Source organism: Corvus cornix, chromosome 13 (genome assembly GCF_000738735.6).
Source record: "Corvus cornix cornix isolate S_Up_H32 chromosome 13, ASM73873v5, whole genome shotgun sequence".
In the NCBI taxonomy this organism is placed as follows: Eukaryota; Metazoa; Chordata; class Aves; order Passeriformes; family Corvidae; genus Corvus; species Corvus cornix.
In genome coordinates, this window is record NC_046343.1 from 16,048,663 (window position 1) to 16,068,872 (window position 20,210).

Here is a 20,210-nt window from a genome sequence, read left to right on the forward strand (position 1 = left end):
TGCGGGGGCCGCGCCGGCCCAGCCGCGCAGGGAGGCGCCGCCGCCGGGCAGCCTCACATGCCGGCCCCGCGGCGGGGGCGGGCCGGGGCGGTGCGGGAGGGCGGCGGCAGCGGCGAGCCCGCGGTCAGCGCTGGGCGCGGAGCCCCGGCCGCTCCGCCCGCTCACGCCTCCATTTCCTGCTCCCGCCGGCGGCCGCACCGCGAGTCCCGCGGCAGCACCGCCTACGGCCCGGCCACGCCTCCGGACACACCCATAGCCGCGCCCCGGACACACCCACCGCCTGTCCCCGCCCGGAGTCACGCCCCCCGGGCACACCCACGGCCGCTCTCCCCGGGCCCCGGGTGCGTCCCGAGGGCGCCCCAGAGCGCCCCGTGGCGGCGGGGCCGGGCGCGGTTCCGCGGGTCCCGGGAAGGTGCCGGTGTTGGGGTTCGGGGGCCCCGCGGGGCCGGAGCACCGGCCCAGGGCCGGGCACAGCCGCCATAAGCGCTGCCCTGCTCGGCCTCTCCGAGGGGAAGCACGAGGGCACAGCGCGGGTGGCAGGGAGCGCATCGGGGGTACTCGGTGCCCTGGGGACACGGCCGTGGGGTGCCCGTGCTGGCATCAGACGGACGAGCGCAGCAACTCGGGCGCCCCTGGGCCATGAGGTGCCCTGCTCCCGGTGCAATGCCCTCGGGTGGCCCGGCTCAGCCGTGGTGGGCTCCCCGCAGGGGCTGGCGGGGAGCCACGAGCCATCGGAGCAGCCCATGGGAGTGACAGGAATGACTTTTTGTGGGTTCCAGAGGGAAAGCTCGTGGCAGCTGGAGCGTGGATGCACTTCGGACCATGGGGAAGCCATTGGGTTGTGAAAGTAGCTAGGGTGGCGCAGACAGCCCCAGGTACAGCCATACGCCGCAGGGCGGGTGATGGTGCCCACCCCGCGGGCACGGACCCGTCCTGAGCAGCCGCTGTCGCTTCCTGAGCGTGGCTCTGGCACAGCTGCCGTGCAGTATGGATGCAGCTATGAGGACGTGCCCTGCACAGTCTTCTGTCCCCACATTTCAGTCATTTAGGCTTGAACAGACAGCCCATGACAAAATGCCACAATAAGAGCTCATGCAGTGGCACGCGATGAGGCCGTGAGCTGAGGCGGGTGACGTGCCCAGCGTGGCATGAGGGCAGTTTTGTGTGAGGTGGCACTTTCCCTGGTGAGCACCAGCCAACGCCGCTTTCCTACTGCCGAGGGTGGGGGGAAAGCAAGAAGTTTTGTAGAGCTGCAGCTATTGAAACAGCAGAATGGAGCAGGGATCCCTGCCAAGCACAGGGGTGGAAAAGGAAACTGGAGGATGGGAAGAGGGCAGCCTCGAAGGGCTGGAGAGGAAAAGTAAAAGTGAAAAAGACAATTAGAAATAACATCTCATTTTTGTGCCAGATTTTGTGGGATTTTTTCTCTCAGGCTTTCTGACAACCTGCTGGGAGTCAGGACTGCTAATTCTCTGGAGGCCGAAGCAGAATGTAGTAGCAGTTGGCTGATGGAGTGGTTTAGCAGGGAAGAAAATGAAGACAAGTAAAACTGAAAGTGAGGCATTTGGAAAATAGCCTGGTTTAACCCCATTTTATCTGAAGCCAAACTTGCTGTGGGCTACTAAATAAGTTGCTTTTATGAACAGGACTATACACAAGAATTTTAAATTAATAATAAATGAAGAATAAAGGAATAAACACTGTATCTGTCCACAACTCTAAGTGAGGCTTGTGGTTTCTTTCGGCAGGGAAGACTGGGAGCACTGGGAAGTGCCGCTCCAGTGAGCAGACACCGGGAGCGCCGGGAGTCCTGGGCCCGCGCCAGAGGAGGGCAGTGGATTTCTGCAGGGCACTGGGCTACTCACTGGGGCTGTCATTTTCTCTTTTCTGCTTTTAATTTCGTGGATAATGGTGTTTCTCTCTTTGTAAAACACTCAGCAAAGTGTTTAAGACATTTCAAAAGGGCAACTGTGGCAATAGGAAAAAAATCAGCAGCAACCAATGTTTTTAAATATTACAAAAGAAAAAGTAAACAGCAAAGTGATAACAAATTAATGTATATTTTCATGGTCCTGTATTTGTGGTCTTATGTTCCAGCACAGAGATATTTCCAAAAGGCATGTTTATTTTAAAGCTTTTTTTCAAATTTTCAGCGCATATATAGATCATATAGCAAAAGCCTTTATGTAAAGAAGCTGACCAAATACTCTTTCTTTTCCAGATGTTGTGAACTCTATTTAGGAAGAAAGTAGTTTTGTGAATTTTTTTAAGGTAATTGATTTTGAAATAAATACCTCAGAAAATATTTTCAGGTAGTTCTGACTCAAGTCAAAAGATTTTATTTGTCCACTCCTCTTTATTAACTCAGAAAAACCCCCAACCTGTCATTGAACCATATGAATTTATAAATGTAATCAGGAATGTGCATATGGTAACTTACTCCCTTTTACCGCTTACACTCACAACAAAAGAATTCAGCGTTATCAGAGTCTGTTTGAACTGTAAAACAATAAACAAACAGGTGATTGTTTTCTCATGAGCAAAGAAGAGGAAGGTTAGGTTTGTAGGTAAACTCTTACCTGAAAGAAACCTGCGCTGTTCTTCCTGTGAAAAGGAAGAATGGCGCAGAGAACAAAGTCTGCAGAAAACTCTTTTTTTTTGCCCTGGGATCAACATCTCCAGCATGCCTTTGTGTGCTGCACCCCTCAATCCCACCAGAGTCCACAACAGGCTGGTTACAAACTGCTCAGCAACAGGAGCTGCCTTTATCTGCTGGTGGTCTCTGTTTTAGAGGAGACGGTTCCTTGCTACTCCAGTTTCTTTTTCCCTAGTACATTCAAAAGTGCCCAATTTTGTACTCGACACTTCAAGCTCTACTCTTAATTGAGTGCAAATAATAAAAACTCAAAGGTGAAAAGTGGCTGAGGCACAACATTGGTCTCTTAGCCAACACCTTCAGATAGCTGAACTGAAATAGAAGGAAAAATAAGTTTAAATTCAATTACCAGGAAACAATTACATTTAGCCAAAATACTACTTTTTATTTAAAACCTCCAGTATTTTTCAACTTGAAACACAGTACAGTTTCTGTGAGAGCTCCCTTACCATTCTAGAAAGCCTCTTCCCTATCCTGCCCATCCCCAAACTGTATGTCAATCTTTTTCAGTTTCCAAATGGAATTTTATTTTTTAGAACGGTCAAAACCAGGTTCGGAGCAATGGAACTTTCGTTGTGGAGGCAACCTGAACCCTTCCCGTTTTCAGAAGCTGTTTCCAGCCCAGCGGGAAGAGCAGAGGTGCCCAGGAGGCAGGGAAGAGCGCACACAACCTCCTGTACTTTCCAGTCCCAACATGAAAGTGACTTTCTGTAAACATTGGCAAAGCCACTTCATTGTTTTCTTTCGAACTACTCCTTAAAAGACCCGTTGCTGGAGGCCTTAAATAAAAAAAAGAGGCAGCTGACATCCGCAAAGCCATCCTGTTGCTCTGGCAGGTGTTGGCTGTGCCATGCCCGCTGTCCCGCCGGTCCCGGCACCCCTCGTTCCAGACGAGGCATCTGTCCTTGTGTTCAATGCACAGGGAACGTGTGGCACAGGGCTCCCAACACCGTGCAGTGTGGCCGAGGAGGGACGTGAGGGATGGGGAGAGTTACAGCTTCCTGTGGCAAGGTGACCATTAAATAGGACCCATGCAGCAGCTGGGTTTCCCAGTACCCCAGGAAATCTGCTGGCTGGATACCTGTATGTTTTGTCTTCTTGAAAGTGGGTCATAAGAGGTCCCTGACTAGTTTGTTCATGAAACAACATGCTGGAGAATCCCATGATTATGGACTCGTTGAGGCTGGAAAAGACCTTTAAGGTGGTCAAGTCCTCATTGGTGAGGCCATTACACAGGGCTGTTATGGCCCAGGGTCACTACTGCAGTCTGTGGGACAGTCCCCAGCCACTCCCGAGTCAGGGTACTACCAAGCCACGGGTCAGTATTTACACCAGTGCAAATGTTCAGGCCATCCCCTGCCAGAGGCAAGGCTGGCTCTAACAGGGCAGCATCGTTGGCAGCATCGTTAACAGAGCAGGAAGCCGGTTTCTCTGTCAGCTGAGCTCTGCCTCGGGAGAACAGGATACATTGCAGGACACCTCTGACAGCTCTTGTGATTCCAGCCACAAACACACCACTCGGCCATGGGTTTGCTCTGTGCTGCCTTTCTGATCCTTGGCACTTTGTACACCTGCATCAAAGATCTTTATCTTTCAGCAAACAAGCCTGCAGCGAGGGAATAAATTCCTGACTATGACCTTTGGGTGCTCTGAGTTTTTTTCACCTACAAACAAAACAGGTTTGGGTGGTTTTTTACCCCAAAATAACCCTTATCTCTATTGCTTTATTAGACCCTTGTGTGCCCACTGGAAGCACTGCAATAATTCCCAGACATTGCCGGGAAGTTCGGGTGTCTGTTTTCCCCGAGAGTGTGCGTGTATGTCACATAGCCTAGGAGATGAGTGTGTGTCTGTGGATCTTCTCCCTTGCAATAACTGGGAGCTGCTTATCCCAGCTGGGAGACCACCCCGGTGAAACCGGAGCTGTTCGTGCCCGGCTGTCCCCTGCGGGGCATCAGCAGCTCTTGGCAGCTGCCACCCAGGTGTCACCCAGGTGCCACCCAGCCCTCACGTGTGGCCGTGGTGCCGGCACTGAGCTCCTCAGCAGAGGCAGAGGCAGGTCTGCCGTCGGCTGCCAGCCCTGGCCCTGCGGATGAGAGTGAGGAACGGGGCGAGATAGTCACTCTCACTTATAAAAGTTTATAAAAATGGTTAATAAATTTCCATCAACCTGTCATGGAGAACACACCCGGCAGAAAAAAAAAAATCAATTTGGTTCGGTATCTATTGCTTTTTTCGCTGGCCCATTATTGGCTCAGAAGTCAGGGAGAGCTCCTCCCCCCAACGGGACTGTCCTGGTCACATGTCAGCTCCGGAGCCACAGCGCTCCACCTTTCTGCCCGGAAAATGAGAAGTTTCGCATTCCTGCCGGCCTGACGTGTGACTCCGGAGCCAGAGTGCCCTGCCAGCCGAGCGGGTGTCCCGCAGCAGCGGGGCGGGGCGGCGGGACGCGCTCAGGGCGCGGCGTGGCCGGAGCTCCCCCGGACCGAGTGTGACAAGTGTCCTTTGCTGCGCACGAGAAGGGAATTCCTGCCCGTGTGCAGGCTTGTGACGGGAAACGTGCCCAGCGCGCTCACAGTGGTTCTGCACCTTGAGCTGCACAAACAGCCCAGTGCCACCACCGTGCGTCCCCAAAACCAGCTGGGGGATGGATCCGCGGAGCGGAGCTGCACAGGCACCGCTGGGCCCCCGGCCCAGCATGTGCCTGACCCAGGGCAGGGGGAGCAAAAGAGACTCGGTTTTGCCAACACGGTTTGTGTTTCTAACCTGACAGATGGGATTTTTCTGTTGAGTGAGGCTCATCTTACACTGCGATGGCGACAACAGGGCACTGCAGGTGGGATTTCTGTTGTGCAGCAGAAGCACTGCGAAACCTCCGCCCCCCGTTAGTGTGAAGGAGCAGTTTCAGGGGCCGAGGTGGGGGCAGCAGCTGGGAGCACTGAATGGCGAAGGGACAGGGGCCATCGTCTCTCCACGTGGGAAGCAGCCGGGCGAGGGACACCAGGGCCGTTCCCGTGAGCAGGCTGCTGCTGCGACAGGAGCCAGGTGCCTTGGCAGCCTGTCCTGCTGCCTCGGCAGTCTGTCCAGTGGCACGTCTGCAGCTGCCAAGGGCGGGGCACAGGGTCCTGCCCTCCGTGGGGTGCCATGGGTGTCGCTGGAGCAGGATCAGGTAAGGGAGCAAAAAACGGAACATGGACATCCCTGTGACTTGCAGGGATGCACCCAGGAGAGCCGAGGGAGCTGGCTGATGGCACTGCCGGGCTGCTCCCTGCTGGCTTGGAAGTGTCGTGGCAACTGGGGGAGGTTCTAGGCAGAGCAGCTGATAAACCACAGGGTCTTCTGCCATCCAGGGGCACAGGCTGGAGAAAGGGGCTGATGGGAGCCTCATGGGGATCAGCAAAGGGAAATTCAGAGTCCTGCACCTAGGGAGGAACAATTCCAAGCACCAGTATGAGCTGGAGGCCAGCCAGGTGTAAAGGAACTTTCCAGAACAGGACCTGGGGGACAAGTAGTTGACCCTGAGCCAGCAATATGATTTTGTGGCAGAGCGAGCCACGAGCCACCAACACCTTGGGCTGGATTAGCCAGGGCATCACCAAGGGGCTGAGGAGGTGATCCCTCCCCTCTGCTCAGCACCAGTGAGACGTGGCACTGGTGGAGTGCTGAATGGTGGAGACGGACCACTGGGAGTGCTGGGTCTGGTTCTGAGTGACCCTGTGGAAGACAGGGACTTGCTGGAGAGAGCCCAGCAAAGGGCAGTAAGATGGTGAAGGGACTGGAGCATCTGAAATAGGGGGGGAGGCGGAGGGAGCTGGGGCTGTTCCACCTGGAGAGGAGGTGGCTCAGGGGTGATCTAATCATTGTGTACGAGTATCTGAGGGGAGGAGTAATGACAAGAGAGCCAGGATTGTCTCAGTGGTGCCCAGTGACAGGACAAACAGCAAAGGCAAAGGAAGAAATACAGAGAGTTCTGGTTAAACATAAGAAATACTAATTTTGCTGTGAGGGTGACTGAGCACTGGAATAGGTTGCTGTAACCAACCTTGAAGATATTCATAATTCAGCTGGACATGCTCTTAACAGGGAGTTATCCTCACCTGTCCTGGGACACTCTGGAAACAAAGAAAGAGCTGGATTCCAAGCTCTCCAGCAGCCTCCACCCCCATCAACCCCTGCTTTTCAATAAGGGTCCTGTGCTGTGCAAAGTGTGAAAACTCTCCCCTCATGTGCTTTGTCCCAAGGTTTTTAATGACCTGCCTTCCCTACCTGGGCAGAGACCAAGGCATTGAGATGGGAATGTTTTCTAAAAGATCACTGCAGCCTTCAGAGGCAAGCAGAAATCTGATTTTTATTGCTATGGGGAACTTCTGGCAGATGAAAAAGATTTATCAGGTAGAGCCTATTGAGTCAGTGACTACTGCCAACAACTGAAAATGAGACGGTTGAATTACTGATTTATAGCACTAATATTTCTTAATATTTTACTTTCATTTATGCAGCTAGTGGAGTTTGAGGAGGGAGAGGTATTTGACACAGTCACAAGGCCTGGGCTTCAGCAGCATAGTCAGTGGTACAGCCCAGAGTCCTGCTGGCAGATTTTCTTTTTGTACGCAACCACCAAATTAGACTAAAGCCTGCCAAAAGCTGTCATCTAAAGATGAAAAACCTCTGTAAATACAATTTCTCCAATAGCAATGCTGCTGAGCTGCTGTAGCAGAGCACGGACAGCGTTACAGAGCACTGCCTGCCACCTTCTGTACTCATGACGGCTTAACTGCCACTTCCATTGTAAATCCTATTTGTTAAGGATTTATAAATTGGCTGCATTCATTTGCTTGTCTGAAAGTTGGCACACAGCTCTCTCTCATGGTGTTTTTACCACATTTTGCTTTATTACTTGCTTTTTTTTGTCCCCTTCCTTGGCTCAGAAGTAGCCTGACTCTAACCATTAAATCCTCCTAAGGTGCTACTCAAATACCTTAATGAACAAGGAAATGAGGGTAAGTCTCACCTGTGACATTAGATGTATGTTTTGAAGAGTAACACCCCATTCCTGCTGCAGGAGGTGTGGGGAAGCCTGGGCAGGGCTGTGGCACCTGCTGAGCTCCAGGTGAATGGAGCACATGTGTGGGTGCAGGGCATCTGCTGGGCACTGACTCTTGCCCTGGTGCAATCCCCACATTCACCAGGTGAGAAGAGGCTCCTGGGGCTGGTGGTGGAGAAGACTGAGCAGCCTGCAGGGTACTGGCAGGCAGACCCTAAACTGTGTGTGGGAGAGGCTGGCAGGGTCCAGAACCTGCCTTTCCTGCCAAGATGTTTCCTTGCTGGTCATCTGGCTGAACACCTGGCTGGGGTACCTGAGCACATCACAAGGTGCCTCCACCTCTGTGGTTTTGCTTATTTTTGGTGATTGTGGTGGGGAGGCTGAGCTGACACAGTGAGCTCTCGGTCAACTGAGATTAAAATTACCAGCCTAACCCCTGAGTGTGATGGGCCCAGCTGTGAGGGTGCTGTAAAGCACTCTGTGATGACTTTTGTGTCACCCAGTCTCAGCTGCTTGTTAAATGCCACTTGCTCTTCCAGCAGCCCAGGTAATCACCTGCCAGGTGTTGCTGTAGACACACACAGCTCATGACCACCACTCCAGCTGTGCCCAGCACTGCTGTGCTGGGTTAGGCAGAAGCAGAAAAGGCTTTATCAACACTGGGGAGTTGGTGCTTTGACACTGGCAATGGTATTTGCCTTCCTAGAGCTCTTAGTCATGCTCAAACGTTGCATGTAACTATGCTCATTAGGGAGATGACAGACATACAGGGGGAGGGAGAGAGAATTGTTCTGATATTAGTGACCTAAACAAGCAGTTACAGCATACGATATATGTCTGTATATTGGTACAGCCAGCAGCAGAGCCTTCAGAGACAGACCCTGCCAGTGGAGCCACCTGCCCATGCTCCTTCAGTGTTTTCTGTGGGCTGAAAGTGGCTGTAAGGCTCTGAGATCTTGCTGCTAATACAGAGATGTGCAGAGTAAAAACATCTGAAGCTGTGTCAGCATCTGTACTGTGATGGATGCTGACCCTCTTCTGCTGACCTAGGAACTTGGTGCCACAGAGGTGGAGAAGTGAGTTTGGTTCCAGAGGAGTAGCAGGTTTCAAATGCAGTGAGTAAGGTTTAAACTAAGCAATCCTTGTAAATAAGGAACTTTTATGCTGCAGGCTGTACTTGAAGAGGCTGGGAAAGAACTTTTATTGGCATAAAAGTCTGGAGGCAGCTCAGAGGCAGAGAGGTCCTGGTACCCCTTCATTACACCTGCCTTAGTTTGTAAGGTAAAATCTCCCCTTTGAACAGAGTCACAGTTCAAGCAAAGGTCACCTGAGTCTATGACTGACCTTCACGTGGGGTTCTCATGCAAGATCACCAGATGAACATAGGACAGTACAATTCAGTGACTGAAACTTTACCTTTGGAGTTTCCTAGGGCTGTACCCTCAAGGCTGTGTGTTGAACATATTCCCAGGTCTGATCATTACTGAGTGCTTATTTGAGAACTGTTGTGAGACTGTTGTCAAAGGGGTCAACCTTACAGAAATTCCAGCACAAAGCAGTTAATGCAAATCATTCAGTGCCATTGTATCCCAATGTGGTTTTCTTGGATTCCTAAACAGGAAATGACTGACAAACATGAAGAGCATTGAAAGGCAGTGTTATAGTCATGTGTGGGGCAAGTGAGGGATATCTGGCTCTTCTGTTCTTACAGCAGTGATGAGCCTGGACTACATGAAGGTCAGAGGCTTGGCTTACAGAGGTAGAATGGTGTTGGCACAGTCATTTCTATCAGGAAACTTCTGAGAGGCTGCATTTCCCAAGGGATGGGAGGTGAAATCTGGAAGTACCAGAGCCAGGCTCCCATGCTGGTTTCAGTCTGGCTCTGTGCACTCTGAGAGCCCAGTGTGTGCTGTTGTGTCAGCCACTATAGGTAGCAAAAAAAAAAAAAAAAAAAAAAAAAAGGCCTAAATGCTTCCTTCTCTTTACTTATTCCCAAAAGAATACTGTGGATCCACTGTCTGGCCCAGCTTTAGGAAGAATGTCCGTGTGTGCCTTAATCTGGGAGGCACCAACACTCTAAGGAAGGCTGTCAGGGCACTGCTGGGGACTGGTGTGGGCAAGGCAGTGCCAGGAAGCAAAGGCTGGTGCCTCTGGGTGTCTTGTGGGCAGAACTGCCATCATGTGGCCAAAGTGCCACGGGTGCCATGCTGAGAGGCAAAACACCTGTGGTGGTGAGGAGCGGGGTGTGCTGAGACACGTGCCTACCCCCACAGCCGGTCTACTCTCTGAGCTAAGTCAGGAAACAATACAAGGGGTTTTTTTCCAAGCTGAAGTGCAAAGTTATAAATACTAAATTCCTTCAGTTACAGCAATCCAATAGGAAAAAAGGAAATGTACTCTAATGCTGATTCTCCATCTGGTTTTAGTGTCAAACAGAAGCCTGTTCTTGGATTCTTGCTCTCCCTGCAAACAACTCAGCTTGCACTCGAGCGAGTTGGGAGAGCAAACCCGTGTTCGTGGTGCTTAGGCTGGCCTGAGCTCGTGCTCTGTGCCTTCCCACTGCCAGGAGCGCTTCCCAGGCCAGGTCCTTTGATGGGTGCCCTTGCTCTGTCCCAGTCATGGTGCTACAGGGACACAGACACAATGTCACTGTAAAAGCCACCGCTTAACTACTCCCTCATACGAAGAATCCAGTTCACGTCTCCTTGGCAGTGCTTTAGGTTAAGCATCTATTTCATACAGAAAAGTGTAGCAAGGAAGAGAGAGGAAAAGCAAGAGCTTTGAGAGGAACGGGAGATACCAGTTTGAGGCAGGTGAGGAAAAGGAAGGTTGTAGAAAGAAAGAGGGAGAAACAGATGTCTCAAGAAATTGGAAACCCAGATGGGACCACAAGAGAGCTGGCCATGGCCACACCAGTCCAGTTACCTCCCTCATTTGTTAAGTGAAAACCCCTTTAGGATGGGCTCTACCAGTCAGCTGTTTTTTCCAGACATGAGAGAATTTTGCTGTTTTGTCATAATTACAAAAAATACAGCAATTCCTCCAATCTCTTTGGTGCACCACACAAGGTTCTCTAAGTCACTAGATACAGTGCAGTTTACTTGCCAAAAGGACAGGCTGGGTAGTCCATGTACTGTATGGGACACAAGGCAAGTGAAGCAGCAGAGCTGAGGGGCAGAGCTGGGAGTGACCTCGGTCAGCTCCAGCACGATGGGAAGCAGGGCCTCAGAGCTCAAGTATTTTGCTGGGGCTTCCCACAGGACCTGTACTAAGCTGCACACAGGTTTTGGAAACTACAGCTAGCCCTGGATTGATGATCTCTGGTGAGAATTTAGCAGCACCTCCCAAAACTGTGTTTAGGAACATCCTGATGGTGTATGTTAGTTGCAAAGGAGATGAGTAGGGAGTGCATCCCCTGAAATTTGTTACATCTCCTCTGATAGCCATTAATATTCAAAGGATGCTTCCCTTTTAGCTTAACTGAGTTCCCTTTTGAAGTAGCAGAATCTCCAGTTCTGAAGAGTTTCAGCTTTAGGAGAATGGTAACAGAATGAAGGACACTGGGGACTATGCAACAGGTTCTCATTTCAACCCTCTCAAATTGCAAGAAAAATTCTATCCCAAAAAATGAGCTAAGCAGTTTACCAGGTAATCCAGACAAGCTGCAGTAATGTAAAGTGTCTCCACCTTGTGATTTCATGTTTTATGCCTCCATTAAAAAAACACTTCCTTAAGAGATTTCACTTGTAAAGAACAGACTAATGTAACAGCACTCCAAGCCCTTCAGCAAAGAAAACACCTGCCTTGATGGACAATCAGGACTTAAATCAGAAAATGCAGCCAGACTTCATCTTCAGAGGATGAGTAACAGGGCTGGGGTTGCCCATGGGGTGAACATGTAGGTGTAACCCCTGGTCAGAGCAGCGTGGCTCTTGTTTGCACAGAAAAAATTGAATGTGCTTTCTGAGTGTTGCACCACACAGGCACTGAACTGTTCGGCTTTAAAAATGCACTGGAGTGAATTTATGCCCATAATCAACTCGAGCATCTCTGTTGGTATCATGAATCATTAAAAACCTCATTTGCAACCCCAAAAGCAAAACTGTTCTCAAAATTAAGTAGAGCTCCCCAGCTACATACTTAAATGAGATTAAAGCGGCAGGGCTCTGGGTGATGGATGGCTCCCTTTTATCATCACCAGGAGTGACTGTTTGCTTAGAAGAGGGTCTTTGATCTTACCTCCCATTTTTAAATGTGGTAGAAATAAGCAATCTCCCAAAGAAGACAGATTTCATGGAGACTTCCTGGCTCACAGCACAGTCTTGCATGTACCATTTAATATTATGTTACTACTCTTTCAAACTGTTTAGAGGTTACTTCAGTGCAATTAAACTAATTCCAGAATTGAAACACAGCAGTTTGAGGGTTGCTAGTCATGAGGTACAGAGAGAGAGTTTTTAAAGCATTTACCAATCTTCTCCTGTGTCCTAAGGAGATTTTTGGGTGATGTGTGTGAAGGACTTTGCTTGCCTAGAGATCAAAGGACCAGCCGCCTGCAGGATCCATGGAACCACAAGAAGTCATTTCCACATATAAAATGCTGTGTGCATTAGACGACAGCCAGACATGAATCACTTTTACAAGATTTTGCAATGGAAGACAACTAATTCACAGGAGTTTTAGAGACTTTATTTATGTATAAACAATTTAAACACTTTGCCATAAATTATCTTTGCCTGTCTCTAGTCTTTGCTTAGCAGCAAATTAAAATTAATATAAAAACTCAATGAACAATTCATACATGTATATTACAAAAAAGTTCTTGTACCAAAGTTCTTATTAGACTTTTTTTTTTCTTTTTTTTTTGTTTTTTTTGTGGTGACCGTAATGTGATTGTCTCAGTTTCTTGACCAAACAAACACACTAATAATTTTTAAATCTGAAACAGTGATTGTGCCTTCTGGCTGATGTATGTACAGGGTGATCTGACGTGGTGCCCATTTGCAATAGTGTAACACAATGCCCACAGCTCTACTGGAACTGATACCAACAAACTACTGAATCTAAACAGACTACACCCTGTAACTGTGTTATACTGTCCACAATGGAAATCTTCAAAGACAAACAGAGTATGAAATTTATCTGTAGTGATTTATAGCCACCATTTTGAATGTAACTTTACACTCTGCCCTCTTTGAATAAGTTAAGCTTCAAGCCAGACAAGTGGAGGGTCAGAGTGCAAGTGTGGTTTTGTTACTTTTAAATATATTTTCCTTTGCTATTTCCAGTGCGCTCTCACTTGCATTTCATTTGTCCTCCAGTTGCTACACACAAATCACCCCAAAGTCATGTTTTAAATGCACCTGTATTTTGCTTTAAATGAAAACCTCTTGGATATTTATCAAACAAGCAGTCTGAATCATCTGTGTTTCATCAGCTGGTTAGTGAAAGTGGCCCACTTGGATTTCTTAGTTTGCTCACGTGTGAATGGAGTGAGGTAATACAATACGAGGCCTTCTTTTTGTTTTTCTTTAGACCCAGAACAAGTGGGTAATATTTCAGGGGTACTTTTTAATTTGTACGGTTAAGAGTTTTCAGTCTGGCTTTAGTCCACTTCAGGATGTGGTTTTTAATCACTTGAACAGTAGCATTTAACTCAAAAAATATGAGCTTTTTTGCCACTTCCTATCCCAGAGTAGCTCAGCCTAGTGCCCCATTTAGGTCTTCATCTCCTTAGGAGAGGAGATAACAGTTATGACTACTGATTCATCCAGCAAAGGATGACAGCAGGTTAATTTGTTACCTCTTTCCCATTTCATTCTGTCTTAAAAACTGGATGTTGCTGCTACTGTCTGCTAGCTCTGGGTACTGCTCCACAGGCAGGACATAATATCCCTCGTAACCTTGAACCCTTCCCGTGTTCAGGAGCTGCTGCCTCTCTCCGTCTGTCCATACGCGGCTGCCCTCTCGTCCGTCCCGCGCCTTCTGCTGCTCCTTGGCCCAGGCCGAGGCCAGGGCTCGCTGCCGAGCCTGGTCTAACACTCTGGCCTTCTCCTCGTCCAGCGTGTCGGCGGTCAGTCCGTAGCGGATGTTGATCAGCAGGGTGGAATGCTGAAACTCAACATTCGTAAACCTTCGAGTCCTCCCGCTGACGAGCAGCGTGGGCTGGGAGACGGTGACGTTGATGCCGCTGTCCAGGACCTTCCTCCCGCTGGTCATGGCCAGGGTGACGAGGTCGCTGTCGGCCGAGCCGACCTTCACGAAGTAGTGGGTGTCCTTGCCCTCGATGCTGTAGTGCATCTTCTCCAGGTAGTGAGCGCCGTTCAGGACAGAGGCGATTTTCCTGCTGTCGTCTGTGGCTATGCTGGAAACGCCAGTGGTTACACGGCCTTCCTTCACGGCAAACATGATTCCTTTCCCCACGATGGGAGTGCTTGTGGCGAACCAGTGACCTGCTTTTTCTCTAATTTTGGCATGTAATCTTTTAGATATGACCTGTCCCTCCAGAGCCATGAAAGCCTGGTTGTGTCGTTCTGTTGTCTGCTGCACTCCTGTAATTAGCTGGGGAGAGCAAAACAAAACAAAACAAAACACCAAAGAAGATGCAGGTCTGAACAATACTCATTTCAGAGACAAATAATGATCTTTGCTTTGCTTTTTTAAAGGAAAGACATGCAGAGATAAGTTCTATACTTCAAAAGACCACCCTCAGTTATCCATCCATCCATCCATCCATCCATCCATCCATCCATCCATCCATCCATCCATCCATCCATCTATCTCTTGTTCAGAATCAGGTAAATACTCATTCAGCAAATTATTCTGTCATCTGTAAGACCAAATAAAATATTTCTCATCACCCTCTGTAGCATATATGCACCACACTTTGCAATTTTGGCCAATCATATAATGCCCAGTACAAGAATAAGAAAGACCCAAGTCTAGCACAATTTTAATCAGAGCTGAAAGCAAACAGAATTAATGTATTAAAAGGTGGCATTTAATTTGTGGACACTTTTCCCCAGAGATTTCAACCAGTATATATAAGTAAAATGCTTATGAATGTAAATTTTTTTTGAAAATAGATGAAATTTGGGCCCAAAAGCGCCAAAGCTTCTTGAAGAGGGGGTTTGGACTCTCAAATGACTTAGAAGTCTGAGGAGGTGGTATGCCCAGGTTTATATGATAATTTCCATTGTATTACCACAAAAATGAAGTAAGTCTAGCAAAGAGTAGGTTTGGAATTGGCCTAGTACTCTTCTAAAGTTTATTAATGGATTGGAATTTATTATAGAAGTTAAACCCATATACTATTGTGCACCCTTAACCTGAAAAGTAACTACAAATGCTGTAACTGAAGTTAAACGGAGTAGCAAATCAAAACCTCTAACTAGAAAAATGACAAAAAATGGTAAGAAAACCTCTTACAGGATGAGAAGTAGAACCCTTTTTTACCAGTAAAACAAGTACCAACCTAAGCTTATTGCAACACATTATTAGGATGGTTTTACCAGAGGTACAAGAGATGATAAATCACCCTGACAAAGTCTCCCTTTGTCATTGCTAATCAAGTTAATCAAGTTACAACTTGTTAATCAAGGAATAACTCAATAAAAGACAAACTAATGACACTGTAATTATGATAACAACGAAGGCTGGCAAGAAAGGCATATGTTCATTAGTATAAAATCTAGCTATACCCACTTCACTTTACACTGAATTAAATGCTTGGCCTTCTGTGTAACTACAGAAGAGCCAGCAATTCTATCCATAGAGTGGGGCAGATTTATCCAAAAAAGTAACCTAATAGTTCTGCCTACCTGTCCATTTTCACACGCTTGACTCTCAGACAGCTCGTATGGTGGTGACACAAAGTACATTTTTGCTCTGGGGAAACCAGGAATGATGTTGCTAAGCTGAAATCCAAACATCACCAACCAGCTCTTGACATCTAAAAATCAAAAGAAAGCAGCCAAGTGAGAAACACACATGTGTAACAAATAGAGGAAATAAATTAGGAAATCCATCTTTGACATCCTTAATTTAAAGTAGCAACTGAAGTCACAATTAATATTATAGTGTGGAACTTTACAGAACTGTAGAAATCCACCATGAACAGGCACAGGAAATACTGGGTTGAATTTACCCTAAATAATTCATCAGGGATATACCAGCTCTTTCATTCTTTTCCATTAGAGCACATGAATTATCCAAACATTTTACAGTATGCAGTACTTGTTCCATCTCTGACACCTTCTGATGCGGCTACTATATGTAACCTATAAACTGTATTGTATAATGATGTTTTATTAGGTTAACACTCCAAAAACATCTGCAAAGTCCTTTGGGGAAAGTCATGGCTTCTCTTCTATGTCCTACTTCTATCAGCAGTCATCGGGTCTCAGGAGGCTCCATTAAAAGCAGTGAGAAGCTAGACTTGTAAATCAGATGTCTAAATTTAGGCACCAAGAGTATCCTCCCCATCCCTCCAGGGAAAATAGGAGCTGTGTGGGAGGGTTACAGCTCAGCTCTGAGGTGAGCCTCGGCAAGTTGCAGATGTGGGTTCAACCGGGAAAACTCTGCCCTCAGATCTAGCTGAAAAAGTTAAGTAACTAAGTTAATAACAGTAATTCTCACTCAGCAGGTATTAAGAACTAATGATGTATTTTAGCTATCCAAATGACGCTTTTAACAAAAAAGAAAAGAGTCTATGACCCCATTTTACATTCCAGTTTCCTGAATTCATGAGCACTTTTTCTTAAAAACCTCTCCTGTCTTTCCCAGTGGCCATCTCTTCTCGCTGGCCTACACTGGCTCCTGATGCTGCTATTGCCACTTCTGTGAGCTGAGCTGTTGCAAAGCCTGTTTTCCCCAAAAATCCTTTTTTTCTTAGCCATTCTTATTCTAAAATAAGTAGTAAAATACTCTGCCTCTACAAAGGTAACTGTATCCACCTCCCATCACACAGTGCTGACTGTATTTTTCCTGAACCTTTGGACAGCACAGGCTTACTGCTCCTTATAAGGCTTCAATCTAATTTATGGTAAGATGGCATCTCCTGAACAATTCACTAGGCTGCTCTAATTCCACAGAAACCAGAGGAGGACCTATATACAAAACAGTTACTGTTTTGCAGAGCTAATGTGCTTTGCAGCATTGCAATTGCTACAGAAATTTGTTTTCAGCAAAACCCGTAAATAAAGCAGTGTCAGGGTTAACAGTAAGAATGGATGGGGGGGAGGGTTTTTGGTGGGTTTTTTTTGTTCTTTGTCTTCTTTTTAAACTATGACAACAAACGTGCCACCATAATCACTTCTTGTCGAAGATAATCTGTTTGGTCCTACAGCAACAAATATCTGCACCACCGATGAAGTATTTTTACAGACTACAAGGTGTGTGTTGTTCCTAAATGCAATTTATCTTATTAGATTTCATCTAGTGGATGGATAAATTAAATAAATACAATTTCACAATGTAGCAAAATACAATAAGATGATATTGAAAATCAAAATCAAAGGGTGGTGGATGAAAATAGGACTTTTGTTGAATTTAGGAAAACAGAATTTGATCCCAAGGTAATTTTAGTCACCAGTATTTTCACACTATCAGATACAAATTGCATTATCTCCTAACTGCAAAGTAGCTCCACTAGAACCTGTGGTGTGTTACACCTACTATTAGGTTGCAATGTACTAATGAAACTTGCTATGATTTCCTTTGAAGAAGATGCACACTTTTCTTGAAATTCAAATCACTGCTAAAATTAAGATCATTCCTTTTTAAAAATGGTATCACTACTCTAATTATTGTATACTGCATATTCTATTCTGAAAAAAAGCTTTTCCTGAAGACATATTAATTACCTCTCCTTTTAGAAACTGCCAGCAGTTAGTTCAAGTACTGTGTGATGTTACTAAGTGAAAAATTATTCCTAATTCAGAAAGGGTTACAAGTTTTACCCAATTCTAACATGTGTGATCAAAATTACTTTTGTTTCTCGGCTCTGCACGATCCATAACATTTATTAGTCTTTCAGGATGAAATAATCTTTAAAAACATCAAGGATTTCATTTTAAAGACTGAAGACTGTTTGCATATTAAAAGTTAAATGGAAAAAAGAGGTTTAATTAAATCCATTATTGGTGCTAATTCATAATGTGCCCATGGGCTCAGTCAGTAGTTCATTTTGAAAGTAGCCCTGAAAGAAGCGGATCGGAGCAGTTCTGGTTTGTGATTCTGAACCAACCTGCCAGTGATTTCTATACATGACTTCACTTTTCTCAATACAGAATTAGAATGAACACATCTTTATACAGTACTAATTCAATACGAAGAGCACTATGGCTGTGCTGAAATTTTATATTCAGGCAAACTTATTTTTATTTTTTCCCTCCATAATTCATCATAGCTTCTCACTTAGAGTCCTTCGTTCAGGGAAGGGCAGTATCAAGGAATCAGAAATATCCAGTCCTTTTCATAGCACAAGAAAGGAAAATGACTCAAACGTGATGGGAGGATTGAGCAAAAGGCTAGTAAGGAGAAGCTGGATTTCTTTTCCAAATCAGCTTCCAAGCTGTAGTGCTATGTATGAATCAATGTGAAGAAGTCTCACCTGTTACATAATTCTTTAGATCCAGCTCATTGCTGAGAGGGTTGTTACTCTTGAACATGTACAGATTGAAAGGAGCAGGTTCCTTGCCAATATTTTTCCACATGGTGTAATCAGGAGATGTCCAGCGCCCAGCCAGTACATCATAGTCCCTTTGGGTAAAGTGCACAAGTTTGGTTAAAGGATCGTACAGCCCTCCGTGGAACCCAATGACCAGCTGGAAATCTGGATTAGAGTCGTAATAGATCTCCCCATAGGCCGTGTACTGGAGCTGTTTGATCATGAGGCCATTGATGCTGAACACGGCTAATGGAGTGCCTGTGTTATCAGAGGCCACGTAATACTCTTCCCCACTGCTGCTCTCCATTGCAAAGAGGTGGCCTTGCAGATCGTAGTACAAAGAGGTAATTTCAGAGTTGGAATGGTTGTAGACATGAGTTACCCTTGTTGGGTTGTGAAGATCAGCATAGAAGTACTGTAGATGATGCCCCAGGTTGGTCTTGCAGGAGGCCCTTCGGCCCAGTCCATCATAGCGGTACTGAACACTCCACCCGTTTGCTTTGTTGTAAGCTCTTGTCAGGAGCCCTTTGGAGTTGTACTCAAACACATCCGCTCCCCGCTGCCACAGGAACCCGTCGTCATCGATCTTGTACGGGATGTCCCCCAGGCGCGTGATCCTGTCCCTGAGGTCATAGCGCAGCGGCATCAGTCGGACGCTGTTTCCAGGATTCAGGAGATGGAGGTTCCCGTTCAGGTCGTAGCTGTAGCGCCAGGTGGGCCTGTCATTGACTGCCACGCTCTGCAGTTGCCCGTCTCCATCGTAGTCATAGGTGTACTTGGTCGTGTTGGCGTAGGGGCCGAGTTTGAGCTCCCTTTTGGTGACCCTTCCCATGCTGTCATACTGCACAGTCATCCAGTACATCAGGGACCGGAACATTTCGTACTGCACTTCTTTAATGCGCCCGTGGGTATCAAAGTGCTTGCTCAGCGTCATAACTGCTGTAGTGATAATTTGGTTTATATCATAATAAATAACTCCAAATTTGCCAAAATGCTCTACTTTGCCAGAAATCTCATCGTAACGGTAAAGGTCAACTGGAAGAGGCGTCTCACTTATGATGGGTTTGATGCTTGCAATTCGGAAGCTGTTGTCGTGATATGTGTAATCAAACCTTGCATTGACCATTCCTTCTTCAGAGAACCTGTAGATTTGTTTGTCAACAAGAGGACCAATTTTCCGATAGCGAATTGTACAAGAAAATCCTCCACTTTGCAAATTCACCATTTTTAGGACACCTGTAGTTTCGTCATATCCAAAAGTAACCGCCGTGCTGTCATAAACAATTTCAGACAGCTTGGATAGCTTTCCATACTTGTAGAAGACTTGTCGGCCAGTACCTAAAAACGATGTTTTCAGAATCCTCCCGTCATCGCTGTAATCAAAAATGACGGAGGCGTTGCTTTCGGGGGGGTTATAGATATTCCTGATGTAGCCGACGGAGGTGTGAGTGGACATGCTGTGCCGAGCCACGCTGGGCATGGTGACGGCGTGCAGGCGGTCCGAGGAGTCGTACTCGAAGATGTACTGTCGCTGACTCTGCAGCAGCAGCACCATCGACTGCAGGGAAAACAACAACAAACACTTACCAGCTATCAGCATGTGGCCTGAGAGAGGGCACTGAAGAAAAGTTTACTGGAGAGGCACTAATGTTAAATGAGCGCAAAGAGAATCACATAGACTAGTCAGAGGCACAGAGCTGCTCAGGAATATTGTCACATTGCCAGATGAGAGGATCTGCTCCTTGGAAATCAATATGCTGACGCTCCAGAGAAAGTGTAGGTTAGCAACCTGTGAGCTGTCCTCCCTGTAGGAGGACTTTTTTTTTTTTTTTTCCTGGGGA

General features: G+C 47.0%; 1 protein-coding gene across 15 annotated transcripts in view; it reads right to left on the minus strand.

Annotated features, from left to right (window-relative positions):
- Positions 1–12,367: 12,367 nt before the first annotated feature.
- Positions 12,368–20,210, minus strand: part of TENM2 (teneurin transmembrane protein 2) — a 654,736-nt gene continuing 646,893 nt past the window's right edge. For all 15 annotated transcript variants that reach the window (XM_019289969.3, XM_010406241.4, XM_010406240.4 and 12 more), the window contains 3 exons: positions 18,313–19,927; positions 15,521–15,651; positions 12,368–14,261 (listed from right to left, as the gene is read on the minus strand). In XM_019289969.3, coding sequence (XP_019145514.3) covers positions 13,500–14,261; positions 15,521–15,651; positions 18,313–19,927 — 2,508 coding nt within the window. In that variant the 3' untranslated portion in view covers positions 12,368–13,499. The remainder of the gene's footprint in view (positions 14,262–15,520; positions 15,652–18,312; positions 19,928–20,210) is intronic.